Source organism: Eupeodes corollae, chromosome 1, assembly GCF_945859685.1.
Source record: "Eupeodes corollae chromosome 1, idEupCoro1.1, whole genome shotgun sequence".
Classification (NCBI taxonomy): Eukaryota; Metazoa; Arthropoda; class Insecta; order Diptera; family Syrphidae; genus Eupeodes; species Eupeodes corollae.
The window spans coordinates 187,842,233-187,866,976 of record NC_079147.1 but is presented as its reverse complement, the minus strand read 5'-3'; the positions used below and the strand labels follow the sequence as shown (position 1 = coordinate 187,866,976).

At 32.2% G+C, this 24,744-nt stretch overlaps 2 protein-coding genes across 3 annotated transcripts in view; one reads left to right on the top strand and one right to left on the bottom strand.

Annotated features, from left to right (window-relative positions):
- LOC129938910 (uncharacterized) overlaps positions 1-24,744 on the top strand; it is a 406,682-nt gene that overhangs the window by 177,247 nt on the left and 204,691 nt on the right. The window lies entirely within an intron of this gene.
- LOC129938837 (neurogenic protein big brain) overlaps positions 1-24,744 on the bottom strand; it is a 96,632-nt gene that overhangs the window by 18,922 nt on the left and 52,966 nt on the right. For both annotated transcript variants that reach the window (XM_056046642.1, XM_056046633.1), the window contains exon 3: positions 22,898-23,024. In XM_056046642.1, the coding sequence (XP_055902617.1) occupies positions 22,898-23,024 (127 nt within the window). The remainder of the gene's footprint in view (positions 1-22,897; positions 23,025-24,744) is intronic.

Sequence of the window (24,744 nt, the reverse complement as noted above, 5' to 3'; positions counted from 1 at the left end):
CCGCAGTCCTGGCCTGGCATCACATAAATTTGTTGCAATTATCACCATCATGGCATCAAGTTTAAAAATAAATTCCAAAAACAAACCACAGATGGAGCAGTGTATGGTGAGTATGGAGATAGAGATTGGAGAAATTAAAATAAAACCACATATGTACAATGGAATCACTTAACTCTTGCACAACAATCTTAGCCAACCTAATTCCATTGTTCCCACAGGGGTTTTAATGATAAGATTTGTAACCACACCCTGTATACTTACTCACTCTCGTATAAGTGTCAAATGGCGCAATAAAATATGCAATAGGACACAAACTACACAGGGTACAGGGACTGACAGGGACGGAGACATAGAAATTGGACCAGAGAAAAGGTCAATTGCTGGAGGTTAAATTTATTTGTTAGACGAATTGTCTGTTAATAGACTTGACAAATCCAAAATCCAAACCCACCTCCTTCTCGTCGTCATCGTCCTCCAAAACCAGGATGTGTTACACCACAAGTTAGGATCCTTCGTACTTATACAGTTATACACAGGAAGGGGTTCATTCTACCCTCAAACATTTTACAACACAAGAAGAAACATACAGAGAAAAATATATGCTAAAAGAAAATATAGAAAACATATCCTTTGTACATAAATATTTTATGCAAATCAGGGTGGGATCTCTCTGTTTTGTGTTTCGAGTTCCCATCGGGTCACTACCAAGTGTGGAAGATTCGCTTCATCCTCTTCCACTCTCTGTCAATGTGTTGTATATGTTCTTGTGTGTCCCTGGTTGTTGTTAATCAACGAGGTATGCAAATATTTTCGCACTCCCAGATGTTAAGAATTATATATTTTTGTATGCATCATAAAGTAGTGCAGGGGGCTCAGGCTCACCAGTCACCACATGACACATCCAAGCCGAGCCGAGAGTAGATCCTTTGTGGTTAACAATTTATGTTGGTTTCTTTTTTATGGTTTGATTTTATTATTTTTTCGATTTTTATTAATTTATTATTCAGTGTGAACATAACACAACTGGATGGAGAGGAGTTTGATCGATTACCTAACCTCAAATTGATATTCAATTAAATGGGCAGAGTGAAGTTTCCCAGTTCCTGTATCTGTTCCTGTTGCCATGCCCGGATACCTAGATGGTGGTAGCTTTTTTATCCATCATCACCGGCGCAGCGCGGCACGATGTGGTGGTTTATGGAAAACTCTGTTCTGTCGTTTGTTTTGGGATCAATATAGCGTACGGTAGATAAGAGTTTTATGGTTCTTTAATTGAGGGATTTTCCTTCATGGTTATTTTTGTGTGTCTTGTTTGTTGGTAGGAATATTCAGATTTTAGATCATCATCATCATCAGCAAAGGAAGTCCTTCTATTGTTTGTATAAAACATAAGTACTTGGAAAACTATAAGTTGACACACATGTGGGTTTTTTAAGGGTTTTCTTTTGGTTGTAGTTTTGCATAAGTAATAGGATCAAATGATTAATAAAAAAGAAATTAAATAACATGCAAGAATAACTTATCGGATTTTGATAAATAAGATGACAAACGGGGAGGTTTAGGCATGTTTTTTGCATATGCTCTTTGCATATTCATTGCTCAATAGAGGCAATTTATTTAGATTGTTGATTATGAAAAGAAGAAGATAAAAAGATTTGGATGATGGATTAGGTGTGATTTGTTAAGTGGATAAGGAACACTTGCATTTTAAAACCCATAAGAGATGCGAGTATTTTTTAAGGGAAATTAGCTCTAATCAACTAATTCATTTGAAGCTTCTTCTATACTTTGAGGTACGGTTTTTTTTTACATTCGAGCAAATAACCAATCATATAAGTCAAACTGACAGATAAAATTGTAAAGGGTGGTTAACTTTTAAGGTCTGATTTTAAATGTGAATTACACATAAACGTCCAGTTTTATTCTGCATTTCATTTGACATTTCTCAATTTAAGACTAACTCAACTTGAACCATGAAAAGATACACAATAGAGCAACGCGTTAAAGTTGTTCAAAATGCATATCGTGCACTTTGCCAACGTGACGTGGCGCGAATTGGAAGACATGGATGTGGACGATATGTATAGTTTTAAGGGCCACACAACTAAAGAAACAATGGCTCTTTTGCTCGACAAATTTCATGGCCTTATTATCTGACGTGTTTCGATGTCAATTGGCCGCCAAGGTTATTTAATTCGACTTTGGAAAATGGACTTAATTTTATAGGGTTATTTGAAAGAAAAGGCTTACGACGATAAGCCAGTCACAATTCAGGATGAGATAATTCTGCACATTAACAGCATAGAACCTCAATTATGTCTCAGCATCATCGAAAATTTTGACTTTCGGATGGAGGTGTCCCCCCGAGGTCGCGGCAGCTATTTGCCCGATATTATATTCTATACATTTACTTATTTAATCATAATATAAGGAAATGACAACAATTTACTAAATAATTTATGTTTTATTCATCTGTCCTTAAAGACCTTTTATTTGAATTTAAAAAAAAAGAACCGATAGTTCTTGTTATCATTTATTAAAAGTATTTTATGAAATGTTATATCAATGACATGACGTTTTTCAGGTTAAACCCAAAAAAAGATTTATTTATATTAACCACAATGAACAATGCTTGGAGATTCTCAAATTGCTTTATGATCTGTTTATTTATTTATCTATTTAAATCTGTCAAAACTCCGATCTTATGCTTTATGAACTTATTTATTCTTTGGCTATTAAGTTATGACATAAGAATATAATCCGTGGCTATCACACTCTCAAACATTTACAACTGTCAAAAACTAAAGCTACAAATTGTGGATGTTCGCATACTTTGACTTTTCTTTCACATGAGCTTTTTTTCTATTCACAGACAGCGACGAATTGTCAATTAATAATTACCCTTTTCAACAAACAAAACAAGAGTGATATAATTTTAAGGTTAAGTTGAGCACGAACAATTTATTCGTTGCAGTGTGGATGGTATGTGGAACGCAAATAGAGTTTGACAGTTCGTAGCAACCACACTGCAATTCGTTACTACCAGATTTTGTTTACAAAATTGTCTTGTTTGAGAGAACAAAATGCAAATTTTATTATCCTAACATAAGTGTTAATTGGTTTCTTGTAATTTAAATGTGTTTTGGTTTGAAATTGACTTTTTAAAATGTAAAAAATCACGTTTGTTTGTCCATTCGTATTTGACACCTCTTTGACAGTCTAAAAGAATTCATTAAAACTTACACATAATTGAAATTATCTTATTCTTAAAGAACATAATTCACACTGAAACATTCCTCGATCCTGTGAGTAAACTTACACGCCTGATTTTCAATTTGCATGTGAACATAGCAGAATTATCAATATCCAAAATCAGAAAACACTAAAACATCTTTTTAAAACCACCAAAAGTTAATAAAGCCTATTTTCATGACATATGTGACAATCAAACGAAACCACAAAAACATCCATCACTTCTTTTTCTTCCTTTCAAAAATCCCCACAGATTGTCAAAAGCCATCCAGTGAAAATTTCATAAAATCAAACCACAACAACTGTCAATTGTCCATAATGATTACATTTGTATCAATTGCCACTTGAGAGTGAAAAATCAAGCTTAGTGATTTTAAATTTTCAAAATAACCATCATCATCAATTGCCATACAAACTCTCCCCTTAACACAAAAAAATGAACATATAATTTTCAACCCTGAATCAAGGTTATAAAAAATTATATACCAATTGATAATCAAGGGACGTCCTTCAATACTTGATACAAAATAAAAAAAAGAAATAGGCAGGGAAGTATACAATAATGACAGAACACTTTAAAATTAGCTTCAATTCAATTTCTTCGTGACAGTTATAGTTTTTGCCTGTTTCTTGTTCGAATCGAATTGCGAAAAACTTAATGACAAATGGTGACGTATGAAATGTCACATAACCACAGAGTTATAACACTCACATATGAAATGGAAATTCAATTCGAAATGGTGACTGATTTAATTTTCCTTTCCTCCCAACTCAATATTCTTAAAATCTAATAAGAAAATGGAGGTAGAAGTAGAACATCATATTTAACACACAAAATAAATCAATGAAAAACCTTGCCTCAACATAAAACGATGAAGTTGTAGTTCATATATGATTTTGAACTTGCTCTCCTTCTAGACCCCTATCACATTCACAAGTGTAAACAATTAATTCAATTCCGAAAGTTTATAGTGTTGTTTCTTCTTTATTAAATGAGAAAGAGGTTATGTTCTTTCTTCTTTTGTGGGTTTTTTGAATGTGAAAATTGGCCCATGTATTTTTGAATTTAAATAAACAAACAAACATTGCAAATCAGAGAACAAGTTTTTGAGTTTATTTCAACAATAAACAAAGATGATGATGAGAAGTTTGTTCTTATATGTGAGTTGAAAATTTAATTAAATTTTCGAACGCGAGGATATGTCATCAAAACCTTATGATGATATGAAAATATTAGTATTTCTGCGTATGGGCTATAATAACAACAACAACTGTTTCCACCTACATAATCCTTTTAATGACATATTAATCCATTTCACTTACATACATATTCATAAGAAAATTAAATTTAAACAGTAAAATCCAATGATGATTGTGCATTAATGTTTTGAATAATTATAATTTGACAGATGGATAGCGTTGTCAGGATGTGTCAAAATATTTAGTTTTTATTTCGAAATGTATTGATAACAATGATTTTTAATTATGTATATGTATGCATATTTTCAACTAATTGAGCTAATTGCATCGATTTACAAAAAAATTAAAGAAAGAAAAACAAAATGCATTTAAATTAATAGGATTTTGTTTTAAATGGGTCAATGGAGTACATACGTGGGAGAATAATTCGAAATTTAATTCGAATATAAATGCTTATAATTATCATCACAAATGTTAAAAATAGATTATCCAATTGGAATTGGTTTCATTTTTACAGAGATAAACTGAATTTGGTATTTTTAATTAATTCAATTTTGCCAAAACCAAATTAGATGACATAAAAGACAGAGGGAAAAATGTTCTCATGGAAAGATGGAGAATTCGATGAAGTGACATTTAAAACATTTTTCCAGAAAAAAACAATTCTTTGAAGAAGTTTTTCACCAACCATGATTTCATATTTAATCTGTGGCTAAGCAATTTCTGTCATCGATCTCGGTGGATTAACTGAGGTTCAACTAAGGTTCAAACCGTAAAACACAATTGAACTTAACTTAATCCATCGAAATAACAAAATTAAAAAAGAGATCCAATTTTGAACGAATATTTTACAAACAGGTTCTAAAGCAGAATCCAAACAAATTACTAAGAAAGCGAAATGGCTATCTTAAAAAAAATAATATGTTAACGTCAGAATGACAGGAACGGAGTAATGCCAAACTATCTAAATGGAAAAAGTTTGTATAAATGTAAACCATTATAATTTTCTTACTCGTTAAATAAAAATATGAATTGAAATAGTAAGTTTTATATTTTTTCTTAGTACAAATAAATTCACTCTAACATATTACATTCTTTTCATATCTGTCATAAAACAGTCATCGAACTGTCATATCCTTTAAACAACTTCATGATGATGGAATATTTAGGAATCGGAAGAGGTATGCAAAAATATTCTCCCTCTGATGAATTTTAATTTTTCGCGTTGATAAAAATGTTATGTGCATAAAAATTACAATGTCATCGCTCTTACTTCAAACACAAAGGAACTATCCTTCATCTCTCTGACAGTTTAAAAAAGGGATACCTTTATAGACCTTAGGATACATTTGCAATCAAATTTCAATCAAGTAGCGATAAAACGAAATTGATATGCAAATAAATTTATCACAAACAACAAGAAGTAAATTCAAAAAAAAAGAAAAACTATTACACACTCCCTTAAAACACGACCGACCGATTTGAAAACATACATTATGTACATGCAGATGATCCCTTAAGTCCTAAGGGCACCGCCAGATGATGATGTTATGATGGTGGCGATTATATTGAGAGTGTTGGAATAGGAAGATTTTGTAATAATTACATTCAAAACTTAATGATCCGTGTTGTAAAATGGATTTAACCTCAGACACACATAATTCTCTCTGGTTGATATGTATCTCGAACCTGTACAACATTTATTTACACCCCTAAACATAGGATAAACTCATGAAGTGAAGTGTTTTACTTATATTTATGTTAGGTGTGTTCTGTCTGTAAATACAACGTTTACACTTGGCAATAAAACCCTGTTTTAGTGGTTTAAACTATGTATGGCACCCCCACTGATATTATATTTATTTGAATAAACATTAGGCAGGATGCACAAGAATTTAAATCACTTTAAGGCCGCAAACACATTTAATTGATTTGTATTTTCTTTTGAATAATTTATTAAATGAAAAGAAAAAACACATTTATAAACGATGTGTCTGGAAGAAAAGGACCAATTTTAATATATTTTTTTTCTGTTTGTGAGAAGAAAAAGATTAAAATCTTAAGTCATTTACATGCTCGCATAAAACACTTTAGCATAATTAGACCACTTGGGCTCAGTACCAACAAACCAAGGACCAACTACTCTTCTGTCTCTATCTCATGTGTCATCGCACATATTTTATGGAAAATGGGATTCTTTTTCCTGTCTCTGCCTTTGTGTTCTGTCGTCTTTGCAACATGGTACTTTGTACGTTAAGATGCAACGAGAAGAAATTTAAGACTTTCTGGTTTCCCACCAAAACGAAACGATACCACTTTTTTCAGTTAGCTTATGCTCTATAGTCTTATTTAAACCTTCTTAGTGTGGAACTGATATACTTTAACAAAAGGATTTATAAAACGACTCTTTTTCAAGTAGGCTCCTTTCTCAATGTACATAACGGAGAGCGTACCCATGGCAGATCTGCCAACATTTCCTGCCACCACCAAGCTGCCGACCGGCACCAACTCCCTCTAGCCAAGACATTGTATAGCCCTCTTTTGTCGCCTTTAGTGGCTCTGCTCTCAAAAGTGGTATTGTTCATTTGTAGAATTGAGATACACTTGTACAATGTACATATTTCGTTCGTAGAGTGAACATTTTAAGTATAAAGATATTAGTTCTCTGTGTAAAATGCATTTTCCAGAATTTTATTAGACCCGGGAGGAGTTTGGACTTTTTAGGATTGGAGTGAGAGTTTGGTTTGTTAAATAATAACTGACGATGACAATTGTTTTATTTAAGAGGTATTTTTTCATTTATTTTGTATTTTGAGTGTCTCCCCCTAATGGGTTTGTTGGAGTGAACATTGGTTTGGGGGTAATTATAAATTTCTTATGTTTATAAATTTGAATCTATACTCGTATTTAGTCTTCTGTTGAAGTGTAAAATTGTATAATGGTTTATTGCTATAGTTTGTATAGAATTTAATGCTTGGGTGATCATTTTTGAGTTAAATAACAATAATAATTTTTAGACGGAAACTGTTTGTTTTAAAAAACAATCAAACTTCTGTCTGTATAACTTGAGAATCATTTTATTTTTGGTGAACTTCCAATTCCAAACCAATCTTGCGTATACACGATGAAAGAAAGTTTTTCTTTTCATTTTTGAATGGTTTGTCACTTCGTATTTTCATTCTACAAGTTAAATGTCATATGAACTGTCATTTTAAAACCAAAAATAAAGCAAAACATTTAGCGAAACTTTTGTATTTCAAATTGCGAAATGTCTAGGTAAATCACCTCAATAAAGTCAAATGTGAACACAATTTATGACATTTGACAACAAAAACCCGAATGAAAATATAAATCTCCGGCAGCCATCTTGGTTCGCATACGAGCTAAATTGACCAGCTGATTCATTAAGTGATTGAATGTGTGTGACATTTGCGGTCAAAACTTATTTGTCAATTCTACTAGTATGTATGCGTGAAAACAAGTCAGATCTTTTTGTTTCAATTCACATCTTTTCAACTATGTTAATGGGGGTTTCCATGGGTAAATTCAGATATCCGCCAAAAACGAGTGCAACAGAGCTGTCAAATTCTTAGCAAAATATTTTTTTTTAAATTGTGGTACTGGTGCAAATAGGGATAAATCTGTCGGAAAATCCAGGTCTGCAGAGTTGATCTTAAATCAAAAATCAGTTGATCTTAAATCATGAAATGCAAAAACAGAGGTTATTTGTGTTTTAACAGATCTAGACCAAGAATAAATCGATTTATTTTAACGATGGAAAACCCCACAAAAAGATAACAAGCTAATCAAATTCGTTTGAGAGGGTGATACGTACGAAAGGTTTATCTAATTATAAAGTGTCTTTGTTTTCATATACATGTTTCGTTAAGTTAAAAATATCTGCATTGATTTCAAAAGTTTCTTCGAAAAAGTAAAATCAGATTCAATTAGACAGAAGAATTGTCTTTCATCATAAAACACGTCTTTAATGTTAATATTTTCTTACATCATCATTTTCCTAAAAAATGTAATTTTAACTTACTTTATCGACTTCATTCCCAATTAAGACAAAAAGAAATAAAAAAATACAAACAGAAAATAAAAACAAGTACAAAACACTTAACCGAGACAGACACAATAAATAATAATAAAAACAGAACACAGAAGTAGTCAAAATAAATTACATCGTTTATGGAAAAAATAAATGTCATCTCGTTAACCAAAATGCATATTCAATAAAAATTATAGGTCGCAACATTATATGCATGTATTTCATATGCCCTCATAATCTACATATGTAGTTATCCTAGAAAATAGAATAGAAAAACCTATTCGAGGTTAAAATCATAGAAAATCATATTGAATTAGAATTTCTCGGTTTCTGTCAGATAGGCTTTTTCATAAAATGTCAAATATGCGGAAATTTATAGCACTTTTTATGGGTTCTGTAATTTTTTGTATCCTTGTGTTCACCACCCCTAATTTTTTTTTACTTTTTTGCGGGATGATTCTTTTCAATATTTCATTTCCGTTGTTATGAGATATTCATAACACAATATAATATAAGGAAGGTAAAACCGGTACATCTATGCGATGATCTTTGTTAGCAGCTTCCTTCCTCCTGTCACTTTATGGTTTTGTTAATTGTTTTACACATTGAGGTTAGGTTTTGGTTAGGATGAATACAAAAAACATGTTATACCTTCTATACCACTCGAAGCTAACAATTGGAAATAATAAAACAGAGGTCATGGTACACAAAAGGTTACTTAATTGGAATGTCGTATACACTTATAGAAAAATGAGTACGGAAAGAAAAGGGTATTGGTTTTTGTAGTACATTCATATATAGAAAAATAATGTGCTTATGACCGCATTCATTACATTACAACCTGTCAGAATTTAACGAAGCAGTGTAACATATGCGTCACAAGTGGCTTTCATATAACTTTGACTTCAATAAATATAAGTTCTTGTTTTTTTCAGTCCAGAAGGTAGGTGCATATATCCTTTTTACGCGATTTAATTGGAGCATATGTAAATGGGTTGTTGGTTAGGGGAACATAACATTCATAGAAAAGTCAAAGCATATAGCGTGTAGTATCAGCATCAAGTAAGTTGTAATAGTGGACAAAGTTACACTGTGTGGTGAGAGTATAGTGTGGTGGAACGATAATGTGATTTGTAATGGGGTGTATATTGACAGTTTTCCCTTGGATATAAAGTTTACAGGCTTTTTGCATATTTTCTTTCATTGAATAACGAAACAGAGTAAAAATACACAAAAAGTTAGAATTTTAGATTTTTGAATATGAAAAAAAGTGTGAACACCGCCTTAAGTACGCTTCATTCATAGCCAAAGCGTATAGCGTGTAGTATCAGCAGCAAGTAAGTTGAAATAGTGGGCAAAGTTACACCGTGTAGTGGAACGATGATATGATTTGTATATTGACGGTTTTCCCTTGGATATGAAGTTTAGAGGCTTTTTGCATATTTTCTTTCATTGAATGACGAAACAGAGTAAAAATACACAAAAGGTTAGAATTTTAGATGTTTGAATATGAAAAAAAGTGTGAACACTGCCTAAAGTACGCTTCATAGAATGTCAAATTAGTTTCAACTGTCAAACTACATTATTTATCTTTCTTTAATCTGAAATGAAAACTCTTTTCTCTCTATTGGACTCCATCTGGAATTTAATTTTTGAATTAATTTAACGGCTAAAACATTTTATATTTTTGTTTTTCAATCGAGAAACTCCCCCTTTTAAGTACCATAAACGAATAAATCTCACGAATATGCCCGGAAACTTTTAACACAACAAATCGTGCACATAAAATTCTCTTGCTCTTGCTTTAAGGGGTAAATGACATTTCCCATGGTTGTCATTATAACATCTCGTTAAAAATGTTTCATATTTTTGTGATAAAATAACTGAATCCACCTAATAAGTGGCTCCATTAAAAAACAACTCCTCTCTACTACACTTTAAACCTCCTCTACCCCATTAATTTAAAAAATAATACGAACTTATAATGTGAATTCTAAAAAAAGCAAAAATTCTGACACATTCTCTCCATCTAAATTATTTTCTCGAAAGAAATCAAACTAATAAAATAAAGTCAAGTTGAAGCAGAGGAATGAAGGAACACACGTCGTCGTCGTCTACGTTCGTCTTTGGAGCCGGTAGCCTTCGCCATAATGTGCCTCCTTCCTAACACATGATTCACATGTGTAGAGTGTTAAAAAACATTTTCTTCCGCCCGCCACAACTGCTGCAACCGTACGTTGCTGTCAAAAGACATATCTACATTCTACACATGTGTTTTCTCTAAAAAAGACACCTACATAGCATAATGTATTTTTAAGAGGGTGCGCACATTAAAGCAAGTTTACACTTAAAACTTAAATGACTGCATTTAGGTTTACCAAAAGAAACCCTCTTTTGAAAATAAAAACATCTTAATTGCGTTCGATCAATTATTTTGTAAAATTTGCTTCGGTACTCATAAAATAAAAACACTCATTCAAAAATGTACAAAGCAATCAAACAATTTATAAGAACCATGAAAATGTATAACTCATTTTTGTTTTGTATTTTTAAAATGAAATTTCATAGTTTAATCAACCATTGCCGTTGATGACAAACCCTACGAACAACGCCGCCATACCATGATGTTGGTAGATGATGGTAAGGATAATATCCAAAAATGTGTGTAATATAAAAGAAATAAAAGAAAAATATTTTTGTATCGACATGCAATTAAAAGTTTTTCGCTTCCTGATCATAGCTTGGCCCTATTTCACCACAGAAGGAGTTATATATACAAAACGTCAACGTTCATATCTAGGTATAAATAAGAGCAGTACCAATGGAAAATGATATGCTTCATTGTTGTTTAAAAGTGAAAATCCTTAATGGATTTTAATTTTTATGTTTGACCATTACCATAATCAACAGAGAAATTAAAATTTCACTCTACGAGTTATGTTTACAGAGTCCGTTTTCTGTGAAAAACAATTTTACCTACACTTTTGACAGGCGTAGGAACGTGGCTTCCTGTTTTTGTATAAATTGTGTTGTTCAATTCCTGTGCACGTGCAGCTTATTCCTTAAAAAAAAACTAAATTATTTAAGGGAATATGAAACCTATAGGCAGCTGCATTTTTAATTCATTTCATGTTTCACTTTTTATTTATATTTTTTTCGGTGAATCTATACCTAAATAAAGAAACACAAGAAAAAGAAAACAGACGTCAAAATTTGTGTGTGTCCAGAGGTCCTTTAAGTCATCTGTGGACATCTTTCATTTCACAAATTTTGTTTCTTTTTTTGTTAAGATAATTTTTTCAGCTGCACACTTTTGTTACTTTACTGCTATGCTGGTCGCATGCGTAACCAGTCGACAAAGAATTTAAGTATTTTGTACTTAAAAACGAGACGCATATGAATGAGGATTAAAAAACTGTTTTTGTACCGTAAATGCATGTGTTTTTTTGTCAGGCGACAGTGTTAATTGAACTTAGAATTTAATATACAGGATACGCTTGTGTTTTTTTTGTCTGCTGTCAGAAAAGTAGGTACATGCCTTTAGAATTATGCACGTTCAATTTTTTTTCTAAGTGGAACGTCCATTTTATAGAACCGATATCTAAAGTTTATCCCATTTTTCAATAAACGTCAAAATTTAATCATAGCAGGAAATTTAATTAACATTTTAACGCAGTCTACACACTGCTTTATAGCAATACAATTTAAATTAAATAGAACAATTCAATACGTGTGAATTCTTCTGTCATTATGAAATGCATTGGAATTGACCAATTAAGTGACAAGTATGACAGATGTCATAATCTTGTAATCTAATTAATTTTAAGATGTTAAATTCTCGTTAACAGAAATGATATTCTTAAAGTTCTGTTGAATCTGAATTGATCCAACGAAGATCGGAATGATTATTAAAGCACAATTATAAAGCTGCATTGGTTAATTTTAAAATGTCAAAGTGCAACTTCTATTCATACCCAAATTCGAGGTAAGTGTCGACACGTTTATCAGTCTGTTTAAAGACTACAGACAGCTTTATGTAATTTCATAATTTGTAATTGCTTACAAAATTGAAACCTTGATTTTTCAAAAAGTAAAAAAAAAACAGGAAAAAGCACATGCTGTTTTTGGTTAATTTTAAATCCGGTTCATCAACTCGCACCTTTAACTTGTTATTATTATGATTTTAACAAATTGATAAGTAACCTCGCTGACGTTTACCTAAAACCCAAAAAAAGCAGTTGGTTTTGGCTGTCAGACAAAAAGAAGTAAGCAGGTGACAAAATTGCACCGATGCAGAAATTTAAATGCACTGAATTGGAAATGCAGAGTATAGTAAGTTACAGAAGCAGAAATTCTACAAACAAATGGGGGAAGTAAGATTTTTTTTTAAATAAATTCACCAAAGAGAATATAGGTACCTTACCTACATATATAAAAAGAAACAATTTTGATTGTAAGGATGGTGCAGATATAAAGGTATAAAACCGGACAGGTAGTTCCAACTCAACACGAGAAACGATGAGGATGATAATGATGGCGGCATGTAAATGTGTAACTCTACCTGCGTGATTGAAAATTCAAAAGATTATAAGGGAAAATAAAAACGAAACGGACACATGTTGCACATCTTTTGTTGTTGCAGGTAGACATGGTTAAATATGCATGGGTAGGTAAATACAAAGAAAAAGGATACACAAAAATACTATGGACATAGGGGGTCGTCTGAATTGCTTTATCTAAAAGACTGCACGAGGTGCATCTGCTTTTTTTTTGTATTTTGATCGAGGTGCCACAAAACGAGGTATAAGTTGTCTTTGTTTATAATTATAACACAGCACTGAATGTACAAAAATCTGAGTGAATTATGAGGGATCCTAGTGTTAAACCTATACGTACTCGTACATAGTCCTGAAAATTATTTTCTATAAATTGGAATTTAATTAATTTCGAATAATGATACAAGACCAATTTCGAAAAGTAACAGGTGACTGTAAGTTTGCCAAGTCTAAGACTCCCCAGCCATTTCATTTTAAGTTTGACAACTAATTCTCACCATACCTAGTCTGTTAATTAGTAGCAGCGGAAAAAAGGACAAACATTTTGTAAAAATTTAATGTTTGAAAACATATTCACCATACACAAGTATTTCATCCAAATATTTAGTTACAATTGGAAGAATTGGGGGATTTGAATTTTCACAACTCATATTCACCATACCTGTTTCTACCAAAACGAATAATTGAAAACAATTCTAAAAAAGTATATTTTTGTCAATAGAAGAATAAGAAACGCAAGTTAAAGACTTTATGCTTTTCAACTCATATTCACCACATAAATTAACATTGTTATTTTTGACAGTTTTGTGGTAAAAACTAAAAACATTTTTGTAAATGTTTTCATGTTTTAATAACGCAGGTGGAAGACCATTCAAATAACGCAAGGGAAAGACTCCTAACAAACCTTATGCTTTCGAACTTATATATTCACCACACAAATAGACATCATTAGCTTTGACAAAAGAATGACAGTAGAGGGGTGAGTATGTAAAAACATCAAAAAAATTGAATATTGCATATTCAAATAAGTCGAAAATATGTATACTTATTTGTACTTGAAAAGAAGATTATACAAATAAAAAAAACTCCCTGTGATAAAAAAAGTACGTATCATTCCTTTTTTTTTGTCTTGAAATCTTTTTTAAGGTCAACAACTCTTCTCTCTTAAATTTTTATTGAAATTCTTCCAACAAAAAAAAATATAAGCAAATAAACAAACTCCACAGCAACATCAACAAAAATTCTCTCAACGAATTTTTGAAGAAAAACAAAAAATACAAAACCAGTGACCTCACTTTGTATGCCAAAAAACTGTAACAACCGCTGACTGGACTGGCGGACTAACTGAATGTAGATGGTTGAGCCTCCAAAAAAAAGCATTTATCCAGGTTTCCAACATTCATCTCCCTTCGCCTGTCAATCAAAAAACGGACAACAACTAAAATCGACGTCAGCTCAGCTCCAGCAAGGTTGTCTTCTCTTCTTCACTATACAACTTTATGTACAATCACCTTTGCTGAGCTGATTTGTAATGATTGGCTCTGTCCCGAGTTGTTAGGTACCTACAACTACCACCTGTTTTATTTTTATGTTGTTGCTTGCTAAAGAAGAAACGCCACTGCTCCGATGACAATTGGAATTCAATCCTTTTTGCGATTCGAGGAACGACAACGAACTGTCCCCAATCTGAACTGGTTGAGTGAATTTACTTATCCAGTTGAATGGATAAACATCTTTGGGTTGGCATTATATTCAGTCTTTTGGGGAATTCTGGCTGGAAGCCTTGTTCGATTCGATTTCCAATGCAGATGTATCCATTTTTGCCGGACTGCATATGATCTGAATACAACACACCTTAGGCACCACACACACTGTTATATTTCAAATGTCAAGTAGTGTCAAATGACTTCCTTTATGTATGAAATCTCTAAACTTACTTCAAATCATTATAAGTCATATCATTTCACTCTCGATATCCCTTTGTGAATTATCCAAACTGTCAAATCATGACTTGGATAGAGAATATCAAATTATTGTCCTTTTCCAAAGATATAAGACAATAATAGAGGAAGAGCTTGACACTGCTATGACTGATAATAATTTATCTTCATCCTTTCATCATCAAAATCAAAATGATAGAGCGAGAGATGGAGATAACGATGATGAAAAGGAATACGAAAATTGTTTAGGACAATTGTGTTGAGTGTGAGTCCGTGTGTGCCTGGTATCGACCGCGTCGCGTCGTCGCGTCGTGTCCGTTTGTCGGATGGTTGTTGTCGGGTTAATCAAAAAGGATTATAGGCTTGTGTTTCTGAACGCGAATGGGCCATCATGATGAAAAAGACGGCCGGCGGCGACGGCGGCGGTGGCTACAACGACGACGACTCGACGCTTTGTCTTCGGTCAGAACCAGCAGCAGGTGCGTTGCATATTTAACTCGTTTTTATCTTAGTTTTCTTTTATATTTTGTGTTTAAACTTGGGTCGAATTAAGTTTCAGACACGTGTTTCGCTTTCGATTCAATGCAACACACTAATTCTTTGAAAAAATGCCCAAAAAATAATTAGGAATCCACAAAGCAGCTCGAGACAAAAAGACATATATCGACAAAATTTTACGCAATCCAATTCCGGATGGACACCACTAGTGGCATCAACAAAGGTTGCAGTGGCCCGGCGAGGCGCATTGGCAATGAGGCATGTTCATATAACGCGCGTAGAATGGTAATTATTGGGTTATGGTTTTATTTGAAGTGTGCTGCTTTTTTTAATGTTTTCCCTGTTTTTGTTGGGAAGAGTTAACTCAGTGTATAATCTTCTTTCACTTCTTGAAAGCAGATGTTTCGACTTTATAAGGTTTTCTAATTTTTTAAATATGGGCAATGGTGCAATTATTTAACGGCTTCTTTATTACAATAAAGTTATATGTCAGTGTTTAAGGCATCTGTCAGGAAAAAATTGTTTTGACAGTCAGTTTTTGACACTTACACTTTAATCACTTGAAGTTTTTCACATTAGATGAGTCAAATAAAAACTCGACTTTTGAGATTAAAATATGTAACATTTTTTCTCTTCCAAAGGTGAACAATTTGATTAAGGCACGCTTATATTAGGCACTTAATTCAATGTCATGTTAATTTCTGTATTTTGTTGGAAAAACATCAGAATTTGGTGTTTATTTGTTTGTGCGGGTACCTAAATCAGACCAATCAAAACCGAAAAAATTGACGATTTTGACATTACAAAAGGTGACTATTTTATTTATTGGATACAAAATGACAGAAGCTCAATCGTAGATGAACTTTCATGTATTACAAAATCAAACTGCTAAAACAAAAAGTTCATCGAATAATCACAGATCACACCCTTTTTCAAACTAACAGAAGGAAAAACGCACTCAACCTAAAATGGGTTATTCCAAAAATGTCAATAGCCCGCAACATCCCCTATATGAATATGTACTATACACCTATAAACCAGCGACATTATTATTGTTCATAACCACTTAACCCTTAGACCTAGTTTGCTCATGGCACATTGCAACAATCCTTTCGATAAAATATATAAATCGTTCTTGTTGTATGCGCAATCTTAAATAGCTGGGGTTTATTTTCCTACAATAATTCAATCCTCTTTACTTAACCTTATTGTCAAGTAGGTATATTTTTTATAATGCAATCTGACCCTAAACAAATTTATTTCTAAAAACCAGACTATCGCAATAAAAAAGAATGCACACATATGACCTCATTCGATTTCGTTTTTATTTAGATGACATTTGTATTTATGTTCCTTTCTTTCTATCATATTAGTTTGACAGTTCTGAGGTCATGCACGATATGAGTTTCTTTTTGGGGAGAAACAGATCTTTTTTAGGGTTCGTATTGAATATTTTTGTTCGTTATTCTCCTTTAGTGTCTATTGAAGTGGTTCAACCAAAGTTATGTTCAATCAAAAAACCATAAAGGATTATTCTATGCACTTTTTTGCGGGAGAGATAAAAAAGGGTTAAAGTGACAGTATGCCTAAGCACTTACCTATAGACTTTCTCTATCAAAAATAAGCCTCTATTCGATTTAAGATTTTCTTTCAATATCTTTTTTTAGATTGGTATTTTCATGTGGCCTTAAAAAAATACCAAAATACTAAGCATAAGGTATTTACTTTAGGTTTGCCGGTACGGTATGTATTTCTTTTCAATAGAGTTCATGTCTCTCCCTGTTGTGTGCATAAGTTCTGTGACAGAAGATGAAGTCTATATATACGAATGTTATTGCTCCTTTTGAAATGTCTTTATTTATCTTTGAACTATCGTCTCATAAGTCATATCATTTTTATGTATTATTTTTATTTTTCAAGAGATCAACCCAAGTGATTGCTTTTGATGAATATTTTGCAATTCATATTTACACGCTGTCACTTGGGTATTTCTTATCGTTTCAAAGAAAATGACATATTGAAATTGTAGTAGATTCAATAAAGTGTGTGATTTGATGTAATATTGGTTTTTTAAAATTTTATTTACCACCATTTTGTATTAAATGTTTTGTAACTAATTAAAGCACAAAATGGTCATATTTGAATCAAAAAAACAGATTTTGCAATTAGGAGTGTCACTTCTGTCTTATGTTTTGCTGTTCTTTCCTTATTTTCCATTGAAGCTAACAGAAAGAAAACATATTAACTGAATAAATGACATAAAGCGAGAAACGGAAACAACACCTTTGACAACTACCTCACATTTTTCAGAGTTTGGTTTTAAATGGTTTGAATACATTTACAGCGACAACACATTATCTTACGTTGAGTTAGACCTAAATACAATTCTTTATCGCAGTGCAAATGTTGGGCAGGTTCAGATGACATAACAAATTTGAAGTAAGAGATGTTTTTAGTATCTGATTGGCCAGCTGCCAAAAAATTGCCTTCCGATAAAGACAATTTTGTTGAAAAGTTGACTAAGACAAGAAAAATGTGCCTAGCTATCAAGTCAAGTCTACTTATGTCAAAATGACAGTTCATCAAGTCTTTTCATTTAACTGAAAGCTGAACTTCACTGCCCTATGATTTATTTATTTTCTAAACTATTTTATTTAATGTTTAAAATTAAAAGAGTCTTTGTCAAATTGGTAAAGGAATAAGTAATATTTCTTTTAAATACAACTCGAGATGAAATTGTAGCTTGCCTGAGGGGTGTTTTGTAACAATTTTCAAACTGAAGGTTGAGATTAATGAAGTAAAGTTTTGAGTTTGAAGTTTATGACACTTGAAAGACAGCTAGCTCCTTCATGTTGTCTGAATCTGCCCGTTACCAACTTATAAGTTGACATTGTTCAGGTCTATTAACGTTCAAATCCAAATGTGACAACCATCATTACTACACACAGTTTTTGTACATAATTTACAATTTTTTTTAACTATTTTTTTTTGTATGTTATTAAAAGTGCTTGAATTTTGAAGTTTAATTTTTCGTTGCTGTTAAAGTTGATGTGTCATTCTGTTTCCCCCGTAAAAACAACATTTTTGGTGTTTTTTGTTGTTGGCATTATAAATGTCAATGGGCGTTCTTAATCTTAGCGCAAAGCAATTGAGAATGATATATATGTAGCTTCGGATTTGCACTTCAATTATCAAGCAAACTTAAAGTTGCTGCGTAAATCTGTTTCTCCTGTAAAAACAAAGTTTTTTGGAACTTTAAAAGTCAATGTGCGTTCTGAATCTTAGCGCAAAGCAATTGAAAATGATATATTGATTCGAATTGGCACTTTAATTACTAAGCATTATTACAGCAAGATGGCGTATTGAACATGACTAATTTATCAAAGTATATAAAGACTGTAGAAAGGCAGTTCTTTTTCCAATTGTCTAATAACTAATGTCAGTGTTGACATAATTTAACAAAATTAAATCTTTCTATATTTATGACATTATCGTATAAAAGTAAAGCATACAACTTGCAGGATATTTGTCCTATTTGAAGAAACTATAATCCCAAAAACAACTCATAATAACCACCGCATCCTGTGCGTGGCTTTCATCTTAAGATTGTTTTTAATTCTATTCAACTGCAACGAAAACATCTGCGTCAAATAGGAAATATACCTAACCTTTATCTATTTCGTTTTTTGTTGTTCTTACTTTAGAAATTTTACTATATTTCTATCTTTGTTTATCGCTCGATTTTATGTGGAACGAATCCTTGATAAAGGATCTCCTATTTCCTACGTCACACACAAAAATCACAGTATAAGCCACTTAATACCTACGCATTACACTGTACAACAAAATAAATGTTGAGTCAATTCGAAACGTCACACATATTACAACCGGTGCCTCTACACAGTACAGACATAGGGAATCTAATAAGGATCCTAGATCCTTTATCTATAGCAAGGCTTGGTTCTAGTTGTTTATTTTGGAGGTATAAAGATATTTTTTTTTGTAATAGAGGACGCTTTCTTTTGAATCGTTCCTTTTTTATTAAGTATACCTAAAAAGATATTTTGGGAATTGTCTGCATCTCCTTGTCTTTTGTCTGTACAACATCTGTTCCCGAAAAGTGAACACATCCATCCAGCACCATCATTTATCCAGATTTCAGATCACTGACTGGAATTTAAAATCTTTCACTTTTTGTTTTTGCTTTGGTTCTTGCCACAGATGGACAGATTGATGTTTGGAAGAAAAAGATGTACAAGAAGAAAATGATCTTACTTTTTGGGGCCTTGAGATGGAATGGAAGTGCGTGGTAAAGATTTAATTTTTCTTCTTTCCCGCCTTTTTTCTGAAGGTATATTATATAGGCTTGTGAAGAAGTCTTTGCTCCTGAAATGAAGTCTTCCTTTTTTAAGTGAAACAAAAAAGCAACAGTTCGTGGTATGTGCATGTGTAATTGTCTACCTAAAATAGGTAATGGGCACACATAACATATAAACAAGAAAGATCTTTTATGGAACGTTCCTGGAGTGCGAATGAAATTAATAAGATTGGTTCTTTTTCTGAGATTTATGATGGCAGATACTCGTATATAAATGTTCTGGTTCTTTGCTTTAATTTTCCAACTGCCAGATGTTGTTAAATTCGATGAAATTAAAGAAGTCTTTCATTTTTCGATTAAAGTGCGTTACGCAGAATCACATCGTGATGGCGTTGAGTACTTTATGTGATTTTATTTTTAAGAAAAATCTGATTTAAAAAGTTGACAAAGAAAACCCCTTGACCTCTTTGTTTGCAATGCTTTTCGGAAATGTCATTCATTCCTAACTAACTCATTGACAGTTTAAGTGACTAGAATCTAAAGTTCAAAAGAATTCGAATAAGACTTTGACAGCGTGCACGAATGTCTTGTCTTATATTTGACAGAATTCACTTTTGAGGGTATGGACGCACGTTTCAATATTATATTTGTTGTCATTTAAGACCTGGAAACAATCTTCAATTAAATCTGACTTAAATTATCAGTTAATTCGTATCTGTACAATTAAACTAGTTATATATTTAACAAGGCTGTGACATGTTGTTGTAAAGTTGACAGATATGTGACAATTTTGAATAAATTTAGGTGGTCCTTAAAAGTTCACACGAAATGACGTTTTTTTATCAATCTCAAATGCGAATAATTTCAGTTGTAGCAATCAGCATTCAGTTATATACCGCAATTTGAACAAAACCAAGCTCATATTATTTAAAACCAAAAAAGCCCTTGGCCATTTAAAGCCGAAATTATTCTTTTACAAAAATAATCACAACATATTGGACAAAATAATTGCAACAACAAACGATCAACAAAACCACAAAATAAATTTTGCATGAGAACTTCAAATAAAAGCTAAATGTAAAAGAAAAAATTAACAAACTTTCTCTGTGTAAATTAAATTCTTTTTCCCAGTATTATATTAGTTCTCATTGGAGTTAAATGTAACATTTATTTATTTACATTCATTCAACCAACAGTTTAGAGCAAATAACAACAAAAATACACATTAAACACACAGGAAAAAGGTACGTTTACACTTCGCTTTCATTTTTGTTGACTGACTTCTTCAATTTAACAAGTGGTGAGAGGAAGAGAGAAAAAAAATCATCCGTCAGTCGACGAGGACGAGAATGACGACGACGACGTCAATGTTTGAAGGGCCCCCCATCCCGTTAGCTATTGTTTTTTTAAAAATGCCATTTTCCACTTCTGATGATTCCTTTTTTCTTTGCCTTGATTTTAGCACACGGCAAAAATGTTAAAATTGAGGCCAAAATGATTTTCAACATAAAACAAACAGAACTAAACGAAACGCAAAGAAAAGAAAAAAGGGTTTTGAAGTTTTAACAGCAAGTGGCCATTTCTTAGCGTTTTAGGTACCTACTCTTATTTCTGTTACCTTTTTTCCCCCATTTTAATATACATCATGCGGAATGCAATAAGGAAACTGCGATGAGGATTTAGCAGTTTATTTTTGTTCTTCTTTTTTTATTAAGTTTGCCAATACACTCTTCTTTTTGGTGCCAACCTCCGAAAATAAAGCTGAACAGTTCATTTTTCCGGTTAGTGATGTACTTGACATTAGCATTTCCTGAAACTGTCATTTCGAAGCAGCCCATTAGTTTTCTAGTTTTTGTTTTTTTCTTTTGTCTACTTGTGTGCAGCACATCGACACACAAACCTATATTCGTATTATTTGTCATCAGAGCAAAGGTATGTGTATATAGATTTTTATTGTTTTCTGCCAAAATGACAATTTGTATTGTTGTTGTTGTTCTTGTTGACATTTGAGTCTCTCCCATCATCACTAAGTTATGTGTCTTCTTAGGAGGAGGGAGACAACAAAATATTTTAAGGGCACAGGCAAAACAAATATAACATCATGACATTTGATATGCTCAAATGTCCATTGTCGAGCATCTACCACAAGGGCATAATGTTTACTCTTGCATTTTCTAAAACAAGGAGATAAAGCAAGGTGAGAGTCCTGAGAAAAAAGTTCTTACAGAACATGAAAATGCGAGGATAACCAACAAAAACATTAAATGCAAAATAAAAAAGAAGAAGAATAGAATTACCCAGTGTCAAAATGACAGATAGGAAGGAATAGTACAATATGCTTGGACAGGTAGGTATACACCATCATCTACACCTGGTAGGTAGGTACTTACCCTTAGCCTCATAGTCATTCAAGTTTATTTCCTGTTTCATTATTTTCTTTCTTATCCACATATACATAGTAAAGAGTAGAAAAAGCTATGTACACAATAAATATGAGACAAGTGTTGGAGACACTATTCTGAGCAACTATGAACATTATGATACATGACCTTATGTAAACTTGGAACATATTAAGAACTGTCAACAGAAAAACAAGAGGAATATTTTCATTACAGTTTTGTGTAGAAGAAATAAAGGAAAAACAGAAAAAAAAAACTTATCGTCTTAAACGGATGAAATTGAAGAAGTTTAAGAGTTCATAACCCTGGAGGTGGCTAAAGTTACAAGGGTTGTTTGGTTAACTGTATATTGTTGAGAAGTACTTGTACACAAAATGTCAGTGAACCAACTAGCCATAACCAAACTGACAGTTCAACAAACAGAAACACACAGGGACACGTCAGAGGTCAGATTTGATTACAATTCATAAATTTTTGATTTTGTTTTAAAGAAAAAATTAAAAATTTTAAAGCAGAATTTACAAAAAATTGTGCTTGATACTTATGGGATAAAATAATATAAAATGCAATTCCCAGTTCATATACATTTCGATTTTTGTTTTGTTTTTGAAATACCTTTGTAGGTTATATACAAAAAGAATTTTTAAAATACATTTAATTGCTATTTGTATCGTTTGACTTACCCATAAAGTAAAGCTGCCCCAGCTATTCCACCACCACATTGGGCAGTTATGTACATTGCAGCACGCAATGGTGTTACTATCCGGATGACACATGATGCTAACGTCACTGCAGGATTAATATGTGCACCTGTAATAAAGGAATAAAATAAATTGATGCAAAATTTTATGAGTGAGAGATAAGGAAAACAAAATATGAAATTAATGAATGAACGGGTTTAACAAAAGGAAGGCAAAACTAAAATCAATCAAAATTTTGCAAATTTATAAAAAAAGAATTGGAGTAACTTTTGACAAGTAAATTAATTTTGATTGATGGTGGAAATTGTTCAACCATTAGATGGATATTTTTTTGTTTCGGTGGGAGCAAAATCTTAAAGGTGGGCACACAGTCAAAACTTTCCAAGAATCTTATAAATCCATATTGAGGTTTTAATAATATAAAGCTGGGATTTTGACATCTGTCAAACTAAGTTGTTAAACAAATTTTATTTTTTTTAGTTGAAAGTGTGACTGTACAAAAATGGTTCGTTTAACTATTGTACAACGCATACAAATTGTTAAAACCTACTACAAAAATGGTGATTCTGCCACACCTATCTATATATCGTGCTTAAAGACGAGATTATGGTTTTCATAGTCGTTCAACTACGCAAGCAATTGGCAACAATCTGAAGAAATTTGAATTTGTAACCAATGGGTTACAGACCAATGTGTCAACTTCTCGTCACATTCTTAGGAATTAGGACTGTTTTAGTGCACATTATGGCGTGTTCTGCATTTGGATCAATTTGGATACGTCGAATGGGTGCTTGAACAACAGGCAGTGGACGGCGATTTTTTAAACAAAATTTTCAAACGAATATGGCTTTATTGCAAAACACATTTCCTGGTAGCGTAATTTTTCGTCGTGGCGATGTCAACTGGCTAACTCTTGAAGACTTAAAAACCAACATTCGTAAATATGTGTCAAAGTGGTCGAAAATTACCTCAAAACAATCGATGTTTGCAACATTTCGCATTGTGGTCATTTAATAAACGTTAAAACTTTAAAAATATATATCATGAAACAATGGTTTGATAAATAGTTTATTTAATATGGGTGTCAGTTTCATCAAAGTGAAGAGTTTGGAGTTTTTTTTATTAAACTAGACTTGTTCATATTAGGCTCATTTTTTGTGATTTATTTTGACTTTTCTCAAACACAAGAAAAAATTTGATCATTCACATATCTTGTTTCTAAATGAAATTCATTGGTTTTACATCTTGAAATACTCCTAAATACACCTTCAAACCATAGCCTTAAACAGAAATGTTTGTGCTGTCAAAAGTTTAACCTCAAAACCAATGATTCAATTTTCTAAACACCACGTCAAGATAAAAATGTGAAAATAACATTTTTGACAGCCAAATGAAATTTGACTATCAATGAAATGTCATATCCCAAAAGAAAACACTCCAAACCCCTAAAAACAAAAGCAAACCATAAAAGATAAGCCTGAAATTACAAGTCATTTATGTTGTTCTTATAACTTGAGAACCAAAATGATATACGAGTATAAGGAATCAAACATCACAAAACCTCTCAACCATAGAGTGACAATTCATTTAAAATTCCATTCAAATTCAGAAAAACAACAATTTAAGGTTTGAATTCGAAAGTGAATTATAAAAGAAAACAACCAAAACCGCAAATCATGGTAAATAAGAAGAAGAAAAAGAACTTCCATATTGGTTCCGTTTCGCTAGTGATTGTTCTTTTGTTTTGATCGGAATAAGGGAACTTGTTGCTCTTGAAATAAAAGAAGAAAATAAAATACAAAGAATCAAATAAATGCCATGCTTGAAGG